General features: G+C 47.7%; 2 protein-coding genes across 2 annotated transcripts in view; one reads left to right on the top strand and one right to left on the bottom strand.

Moving 5' to 3' along the window:
* Nucleotides 1–1,991: 1,991 nt before the first annotated feature.
* Nucleotides 1,992–5,547, bottom strand: LOC117809108. Its single transcript, XM_034678783.1, has 6 exons — nucleotides 5,523–5,547; nucleotides 4,190–4,272; nucleotides 3,915–4,062; nucleotides 3,612–3,792; nucleotides 3,338–3,406; nucleotides 1,992–2,493 (listed from the first exon to the last, which is right to left on the bottom strand). Exons 2-6 carry the CDS (start codon nucleotides 4,264–4,266, stop codon nucleotides 2,306–2,308), a joined length of 663 nt encoding a protein of 220 aa, XP_034534674.1. The 5' UTR covers nucleotides 4,267–4,272; nucleotides 5,523–5,547; the 3' UTR covers nucleotides 1,992–2,305.
* A 1-nt stretch (nucleotide 5,548) lies between these two features.
* Nucleotides 5,549–10,000, top strand: part of LOC117809109 (mothers against decapentaplegic homolog 4-like) — a 22,214-nt gene continuing 17,762 nt past the window's right edge. The window contains exons 1-3 of the mRNA XM_034678784.1: nucleotides 5,549–5,660; nucleotides 7,359–7,650; nucleotides 8,767–9,018. Of these exons, the coding sequence (XP_034534675.1) occupies nucleotides 8,773–9,018 (246 nt within the window). The 5' untranslated portion in view covers nucleotides 5,549–5,660; nucleotides 7,359–7,650; nucleotides 8,767–8,772. The remainder of the gene's footprint in view (nucleotides 5,661–7,358; nucleotides 7,651–8,766; nucleotides 9,019–10,000) is intronic.

Here is a 10,000-nt window from a genome sequence, read left to right as displayed (position 1 = left end):
TTCTGACCACTCAAAGCCATTCACCCAGTGATGGTAGAGGCTGTTAGCTAATCTCATTGGTACACATTCACACACCTCTGAACAACAGAGGGAGCAATTCAGGGGTTCAGTGTCTTGCTCAAGGACTCTTCGGCATGTGACTGCAGGAGCTGGGATCGAACCGCCAACCTTCCGATTGATAGACGAGTCTAAAGTGGTGGTTAAAATAATAAATGAATTTGTCAGAGTTGTATTTCTCAGTGTTCTCAGTGTTCTCAGTGTTCTCAGTGTTCTCAGTGTTCTCTGTGTTCTCAGTGTTCTCAGTGTTCTCAGTGTTCTCAGTGTTCTCAGTGTTCTCAGTGTTCTCAGGGAGTCAGTGTGAAAGGAGTTCAATCCCATTAAGAGACGTTTTCACTGATGTTGTTGCGTAAGAAGCAGCAGGTTAATCTGAGGGACACACACTCCACCTGAGAGTCTGTGTGCAACAAGAACAACGACACACACACACACACACCTCTCCCTGTGGTTCTTCTTCTTCTTCTTCTGCTGCTGCAGCATGAACACTGCAGCCTCCTTCTTCGTCATCCTGCTCAGCCTCCTCCTCCTCCTCCTGGCCTCCTCTCAGACGGCCGCAGAGACAGGAGGAGAGATGGAGGACAGACAGGAGGACAGACAGGAGGACAGACAGGAGGACAGACAGGAGGACAGACAGCAGGACAGACAGGAGGACAGACAGGAGGACAGCAGAGAACTGGTCAGTGTCTCAAGATCTTTAATCAGGTTCAGAGCTGAAAAGAACGACGCTGACATCTAAGATATCTAACTTATTATTACACACATTAAAGTTCAGTGTGTGTGTGTGTGTGTGTGTGTGTGTGTGTGTGTGTGTGTGTGTGTGTGTGTGTGTGTGTCAGCTGCTGGTCCTTCAGAATGTTCTGGAGAAGCTTCAGAGCAGGAAGGTGTCGTCGTTGGACAGAAGACAGAGCCGCCTGCCGACAGTGAGACCTCTTTACACACACTCTGCACAAATACTAATCACTGTGTGTTACTGACCTGTGTGTGTGTGTGTGTGTGTGTGTGTGTGTGTGTGTGTGTGTGTGTGTGTGTGTGTGTGTGTGTGTGTGTGTGTGTGTGTGTGTGTGGGTGTGTGTGTGTCACAGTGTGACGTCAGGGCCTCCTGCTCGGTGAAGAAGGGTCCTCGGTTCGGTCAGCTGTGTGACTGTCAGCCGGGCTCCAGGTGTCACTTCTTCTTCCTCAGGTGTCTGTAGTCTTCATCACCCTCCTCTTCCCCTCCTCCTCTTCATCCTCCTCCTCCTTCTCCTCCTCTCCTCCTCCTCCTCCTTCTCCTCCTCTCCTCCTCCTCTTCATCCTCCTCCTCCTTCTCCTCCTCTCCTCCTCCTCTCCTCCTCCTCTTCATCCTCTCCTGCTCCTCCTCCTCTCCTCCTCCTCTTCATCCTCCTCCTCCTTCTCCTCTCCTCCTCCTCTTCATTCTCCTCCTCCTCCTCTCCTCCTCCTCTTCATCCTCCTCCTCCTTCTCCTCTCCTCCTCCTCTTCGTCCTGAGTCTCAGATTAACAGAAGACCTCTTGCCATCAGGAGGAGCAGTCATGACTGACTTTGAAATGCCTACATTTCCCATGATGCACCTGGTCAGTGCCTCTCATCCCTGCCTGGTGAACAGACACACCTCCAGACTGTTACAGACTTTACACCTGATGACATCACTGTGATGTCAGAGCGTGCTGTGATCCCTGAGTCGTGTTTTTATAATAAACTTGTTTTTATTCAAACTCTTTAAAGATGATTTATTTTATATGATCTGTGTCCTCTGGTCTGTAGCTTTAGAGAGGAGCCTGAAGGCAGCATCATGTGCAAAGACCGGCTGGTTAAACCCCTTCTGGTTCAGGTCTTACCTTGTATGGACAAACATGATCTTTACTGTGACCCTCTGAGGGGAGTTCAGGTCTCAGGTGAATCCGGTTCAGCAGAAACAGAACAAACAGAAACACTGGAGTAAATCAGGAAACATCTTTTACTAAAACATCTTCAAACAAAGCTTCATTTACAGAAATCCTACACACACAGAGGTCAGTGAAGTACACACAGCTGATCAGAGCAGTGAGACAACAAAGGAAAACACGCAGGTGAAGTGAACACACCTGAGAACAAACTAAAGTCAGAGTCCTTCACCTGACCGGTCTGAGATCTGTGACATCACTGACCTTAACAACCTTAAATCAAACTATCACATGCCCCGCCCCCTTAGTCCCAGGTGAGGTCTGTGACCCCGCCCCCTCAGTCCCAGGTGAGGTCTGTGACCCCGCCCCCTCAGTCCCAGGTGAGGTCCGTTTGTCCTGCCATACACATGTACTCGTCCAGCTGCTGGTCCAGCCGTCTCTTGGAGAGAGACATGTACTTGTCCAGGTCGGCGTCCAGCTGCTTCCTGGTTGGCGTGACGCCTCGTCTGTTCCAGGAGGCTCCGCCCCTCTGCGGGTTTGCAGCGGGCTGAGTTGGACCTGCAGGAGAGGACAGGTGAACACACAGACAGGTGATCTCTGACTCTGTGAGGACACAGGTGAGTGTCTCTGTTCTCCAGGTGTCTCTTTACTGTTTCAATAAAACAGCATGGAGGACGTTTAAAAGTGTGTGTGTGTGATCACAGGTGTGTGTGTGTGTGATCACAGGTGTGTGTGTGTGTGATCACAGGTGTGTGTGTGTGTGATCACAGGTGTGTGTGTGTGTGTGATCACAGGTGTGTGTGTGTGTGTGTGATCACAGGTGTGTGTGTGTGATCACAGGTGTGTGTGTGTGTGATCACAGGTGTGTGATCACAGGTGTGTGTGTGTGTGTGATCACAGGTGTGTGTGTGTGTGTGTGATCACAGGTGTGTGTGTGTGATCACAGGTGTGTGTGTGTGTGATCACAGGTGTGTGATCACAGGTGTGTGTGTGTGTGATCACAGGTGTGTGTGTGTGTGTGATCACAGGTGTGTGTGTGTGATCACAGGTGTGTGTGTGTGTGATCACAGGTGTGTGTGTGTGTGTGTGTGTGTGTGTGTGATCACAGGTGTGTGTGTGATCACAGGTGTGTGTGTGTGTGATCACAGGTGTGTGTGTGATCACAGGTGTGTGTGTGTGATCACAGGTGTGTGTGTGATCACAGGTGTGTGTGTGTGATCACAGGTGTGTGTGTGTGTGATCACAGGTGTGTGTGTGATCACAGGTGTGTGTGTGTGTGATCACAGGTGTGTGTGTGTGTGTGTGTGATCACAGGTGTGTGTGTGTGTGTGTGTGTGTGTGTGATCACAGGTGTGTGTGTGTGTGATCACAGGTGTGTGATGCTGACTGATGATAAACTGACCTGCAGACAGTTTCTGGGCGTGTCTCTTGAAGCGTCCCTCCCCCTGTTGATGGCGTTGGTTTCCTCCACCTGCACAGGAACACATGATCAGGAACATTCTAAGTCGGTATTTGATCTTCTGTGTTTTGATCCGTTCAGATCCTAAACTTTGATCTGGTATTCTGTTCCCTCTCTGTCGTGTGACGGCACTCTGTCCTGATCTTCCTGTCGTCTGTTCTGTTTATTCCTGACTGCCTTCCCTGTGATTGGTCGAAGCAGCAGATCATGAACTCACTCCTGCAGGTGGAGGTGAAGCCGGCGCTCCGTCTGTATTTGTTCCTGAAGCTCCAGAACCCTGACGGTCTGAAGGCGGAGACGACCCGAGTCCCCCGCTGCCAGCCGAGGCGGGTCCAGACGCTCCCCTTCCTCCTCACGACCTGCTTCACCCTCAGAGGAGGAACGCACGAAACCTGAGTCTGCACCATCAGAGGAGAGCGTTCACCAGGTGAGTGTCATCATCATCATCATCATCATCATCATCATCATCATCATGCAGTCAGGTGACCTGACGCCGCTCCACAGGCTCTGACAGACTCACCTGCAGGTGCAGAGCTGCTGGCTGCTCTCTCTTCATCAGCAGGACCATCTGCTGGGCGTCACCACCCGTGCTGCGCTGCAGCAGGGTGGGGTCAAAGGTCACTGTGGTGGTGGGCTGGTCCAGCTGTTCACTGATCACCTGAGAGAAGCTGCAGAGAGGAGCCCAGAACTTCTGATCATGTGTTTGAATGTTAGGATGAAAGACTTCACTCAGACAGAGGGATGGATTAATGTGATGAGATATATAATGATGTTATTCCCTGAGGACGGTCTCACCGCTCATTCAGAGAAACTGCTGTAGAGCTTCTCAGGAAGAACGCCTCCCCTCCACATGAACTCATCCTCTGATTCATCTTCTCCTGGAAGACAACACTGAGGTTACAAAACTACTGCTGCTGCTGCTGCTGCTGGTTCACCTGCAGGCACAAACTCACACAACACAACACACACAACACACACACAACACAACACAACACACAACACAACACACGACACACACACAAACTCACACAACACAACACACACAACACAACACACACAACACAAAACACACAACACAAAACACACACAACACAACACAACACAACACAACACACACACACAACACAACACACACATCACAACACAACACAACACACACAACACAACACACACAACACAACACAACACACACAACACACACACAACACAACACACACACAACACAAAACACACAACACACACAACACACACAACACAAAACACACACAACACAACACAAAACACACAACACACACAACACAAAACACACACAACACACACAATACACACAACACACACAATACACAACACAAAACACACAACACACTAAACACACACACAACACAAAACACACACAACACACACAACACAAAACACACACAACACAAAACACACACAACACAAAACACACACAACACAACACACACAACACAACACACAACACAACACACACAACACAAACACACACAACACAAAACACAACACACAAAACACACAAAACACAACACACAAAACACACAAAACACACAAAACACAACACACAAAACACAACCCACAAAACACAACACACACACAACCCACTCCAGAACAAGATGCTGAGGGACTCTGAGCACATCCTCCTCTCTCACTGAGAGACCTTTTATACAGTCTGTGTGAGAGACTAACATGAAGACCTCCATCAGGCAGAGACTAACATGAAGACCTCTATCAGGCAGAGACTAACATGAAGACCTCTATCAGGCAGAGACTAACATGAAGACCTCCATCAGGCAGAGACTAACATGAAGACCTCCATCAGGCAGAGACTCTTTAAGGATCCAGAATAATCTCAAACCCTGTTAAAGTGAACCCCAAGATCCTCTGAGGGGTCGACTCTACAGCCGGATCTAAAGGGAGGCCTCACGGACCAGAACCGGTCCTACTGTAGTGGATCAGGTTCTTCATGAGCAGGTAAAGGTGAAGGTTCTTTAGGGGGGGGGGGGGGGGGGTCCCCTCAGACAGGAGCGGCACGTCGCGCGTGGAGCTAGCTTTAGCTTCAGGGGAAGTTAGCTAACACACTGACAGGTACACGCTCTGTGGAGGAACCCACCTTTACCTGCTTTACCTTCACTACAGGTGGAGGTCAGGTGGAGGTCAGGTGGAGGAGGACTCACCTGTCAGGGTCATGGGAGGATTACTAGCTGAGTGCACGCAGCGCTAACTGTCACGTGACAGCAGCTTCCACCAGGTGAGTCACCTGATCAACTTTAACTACAAGGCGCTAGTTAGCTTAGCGTTAGCCTCAACCTGTCTCACCTACAGTTTAACAGTTTGACTCATCTTCATCACCATCATCATCATCACCATCACCATCATCATCATCATCAGCTCACCTGTACCTGTATCTGTCCCTCTGCCTCGCGCGGCCTCCTCTTTACAGACTGAAACAATGTTAAACTCTGTTTGATCAGCTAGCTGCTAACAGGAGCTAACAGGAGCTAACGGACAGGTTCAAATAAAAACAGTTTCTCTCAGAGAAATAATATTCCTGTTTTTATATGAAATATTGTTTTTAAATTAATTAATTTATATTTAAAGTATTAATGTACCCGAACCCATATTAACAGCTAAATCTGCACAGTGATTTTTGCTGCACAGCTTTCATAGTTTAATTTAGTTTATTATTATTATTATTATTATTATTACTATCATTAACTGTTTATACATTAAAGTAAAGGAAATACATTTCAAAATTAACTCTTAACAACAGACATTTAATTACATTTGAATTAATGTTTATTTAGATTTTTTTTTTTTAAAGTGATCATATCACAAACTACGGAAGAGGATTAGAGCCACTGAAAAAAAAAATTAAGGTCAAAATTTTTTTTTAAATTATTATTCTGAGAATAAAGTCTGACTTTAATCTCAGAATAATAATTTCCAAAAACTGTTGACCTTAATTTTTTTTTTCCAGTGTCCCTAATCCTCTTCCATAGCAAACAGATAATAACATGAAAAATTGTTTTAAAAAACAGACAGACACACTTTAATGAGCGGTGCAGTTTTTGGTCATATTTAACAAATAGATGTCAAAATCCAAAAATAATTTATTTTAATTAAAAATTTAAATGTCATTCCTGATTTAATCATCTTTATCAAAATAAAAAAAAATTACACTATCAGAATAATATATGTCCTCATTGGGGATAATTTATAACACATTTATAATTTGATATAAAGATAATGTTATGTACCATATATATAATCATAAATTATACATGTTATGATCACACATCTTCCTCATCAATCTAAACATATTTATACTAACTCACTAAGAGTTAACTCTTTCTGTTCATGATGTTTATGGAGAACAAACTGAGAGAAAAGTGAGGACAAATAAATAAACTAAAGAAAAAGTTTTATAATAAATCATCAAAGTGTCTCAGAGTAATAAAGTATCAGTACCCTGATCACTGAGGGACTTTCTGTTCTGATATATTTAATAACTCTTATTTAATATTTATTATTGCACTTCCTGTCTCTGCCACGAGGTGGCGCCAGAGTCTGTGTGACGACCTGCCAATCACCCGGTAACCAGGGACAACGCCTCTCTCTCAGACACGCGCACAAACTTTCTGACAGGGGTCAGAAAAACAGCGGGAAACGCGCTTCCGGTCAAAAACTTCAAAATAAAAGTTCAGAAAGTTAAAAAAAAAAAGCTTCAAGTTCAGATTCTGAATTTAATTTACTCAGGAAGTTAGAGGAAGGTCAGCAGCCCCCCCAAAATATACAACCCTGACTTTCTACAGGTGAAAACACCCTGTGTGTGTGTGTGTGTGTGTGTGTGTGTGTGTGTGTGTGTGTGTGTGTGTGTGTGTGTGTGTGTGTGTGTGTTAGATGACAGATAGCTGCTTCACCTTGTCTCCTGCTCTTATTTTCATAGGGTCCAGCGGTGGCCTGACTTCCTGTTATGTCTGGCTGTCTGCTGAGCATGACACAGCCCCCCCCCCTCTCCTCCTCCTCCTCCTCCTCCTCCTCCTCCTGCTCCTGCTGACTCTCAGTGAGTGTGCAGACAGTCTCTGTCTGGATCAGACGGAGGACACACTCTCTCACACACACAGTCTCTCTCTCACACACACACAAACACACACAAACACACACACACGGACAGGCAGACCGCCGGTTACACCGATACGAGCAGCAGACCTCAGCCGAGAGGAGAGCCTCCAGACCCGGTGAGTCTGAGTCAGTCCTCTGAGGGCTCACCATGTCCGGATCATACCTGACAACTGTTGATGCTACTGTGATCTCTGTGTGTGTGTGTGTGTGTGTGTGTGTGTGTGTGTGTGTGTGTGTGTGTGTGTGTGTGTGTGTGTGTGTTTGTGTGTGTGTGTGTGTGTGTGTGTGTGTGTGTGTGTGTGTGTGTGTGTGTGTGGCTGCAGACAGATGTTGATGTAACTCAGTGAAACAGGCTGATGGAGCTCTGGTCTCTGATCCGTCCTCAGGGATCAGGTGTGAGGACACAGAGCTGGTTCCTCCTGTGATGTCTCAGCTGTGATCTGTGTCTTTATGAACTCAGGCTGCAGGATCACAGGTGATCACTCTGCAGGATCACAGGTGATCACTCTGCAGGATCACAGGTGATCACTCTGCAGGATCACAGGTGATCACTCTGCAGGATCACAGGTTATCACTCTGCAGGATCACAGGGGAGCATTCTGCAGGAACACAGGTGATCACTCTGCAGGATCACGGGAGCACTCTGCAGGATCACATGTGATCACTCTGCAGGATCACAGGTGATCACTCTGCAGGAACACAGGTGATCACTCTGCAGGATCACATGTGATCACTCTGCAGGAACACAGGTGATCACTCTGCAGGATCACAGGTGATCACTCTGCAGGAACACAGGGGAGCACTCTGCAGGAACACAGGATATCACTCTGCAGGATCACAGGTGATCACTCTGCAGGATCACAGGTGATCACTCTGCAGGAACACAGGTGATCACTCTGCAGGATCACAGGGGAGCAGGACCAGATCCACAGGTTGCTCCTGATGTTGATGTCTCTGTGATCACAGTGAGTCTGATCTGAGGTGGACCCTCCTGGTCCGAGGTCACACCTGTGCAGGTCTCAGGTGGATCATCAGAGTCAGAGACCCTCCTGGTCCGAGGTCACACCTGTGCAGGTCTAAGGTGTCAGTGAAGGTTTTATAAAGATCCGAGCTGCAGCAGAGGTCCTCGTCTCTAAACCTCAGACCTCTTCAGTCTGATCATAAAGACCTTCAGTTCTTTGTCCACAGAGAGAGAACCCTGAACGTGTTGGCGTGTTGTGTCCTCCCCTCAGGTGAGCATGTCGGTGCTGGCTCCGCCCCCCAGCAGTAGCTCCGACGCCTGCCTCAGCATCGTCCACAGCCTCATGTGTCACCGTCAGGGCGCGGAGAACGAGGGCTTCGCCAAGCGGGCGATCGAGAGCCTGGTGAAGAAGCTGAAGGAGAAGAAGGACGAGCTGGACTCGCTCATCACCGCCGTCACCACCAACGGCGTCCACCCGAGCAAGTGTGTGACCATCCAGAGGACGCTGGACGGGCGGCTGCAGGTAAGACTACACCTTCACACCACCAGGTAGCGTTAGTGCCCCCTGCTGTTCACCTCCATCGCACAGTGAGGTCACCCTCTCAGCAGATTGAGGAGCTTTAAGCTTTAGGAGTCAGAGAGGGAGAGCCTGACCTTTGACCTGAGAGGGTTCAAATGTGAGCTGAGAGGAGGAGGCAGAGACGGGCAGAGGACATGTTAGAACCAGGTGAAGAGCTGAAGACCAGCAGACAGGAGATCTGAGCGTCCTCTCTGAAGGTGTCTCCGACTCCTCTGTGACTCTCCCAGGAACTAAAAGGTTCCTGGGACTCGTTGTTTGTCCACAGAGGCCTGAAGTCCTGAGGAGATTATGCACATGAGACCAGTGACGTATGGAAAAGACTTAAAAGTTCACCTCCAGACCAGTAGAGGGCAGTACAGAGACGAAGGTCAGACAACAAAGATGACGCCATAGAAGGAGACGGACAGGCCGACATCGTCACCACAGTTAGCCTGTTAGCATGGAGGAGATTCCTCTTGTGCTGTGTTTGGTTGAGCTTTAATGCAGATGGATTCACTGAATCAACACCAGGAAGGAGACGAGCGCGAGCAGCAAAGCCACATCAGAGATAGTCCGGTGTTTTGGTTTAAACAGCGACCCTGTTAACTGGAGACTCTCAGCCGGATGCATCCCTCATAAACGTCTTTAGACCATCATTAAATATCTGATGAGGATATTTAGAAATCTTAATAAAAACTAAACTAGTTTGCATTCCCAGGAACTCCCTCTGTGTTTCAACAGCTGTGTAAACTCCACAAACACTGACACGTTCAGCTGAAGGGCTCCAGTTTACAGGGTCACTTTTAAAACCGGAACACCGGGAGGAGAGACGCATTCACGCTCTCAGGCTCAGAGGAAATGTTCAGGAGGTATTAAACCAAGAGAATCACAGGTGTGTGTGTGATATTATGAGATAAACACACTGAGGGGACTCTACCAATCAGAC

Source organism: Notolabrus celidotus, unplaced genomic scaffold, assembly GCF_009762535.1.
Source record: "Notolabrus celidotus isolate fNotCel1 unplaced genomic scaffold, fNotCel1.pri scaffold_230_arrow_ctg1, whole genome shotgun sequence".
NCBI classification, from domain to species: domain Eukaryota; kingdom Metazoa; phylum Chordata; class Actinopteri; order Labriformes; family Labridae; genus Notolabrus; species Notolabrus celidotus.
This window is presented reverse-complemented; position numbering and strand designations above follow the sequence as displayed.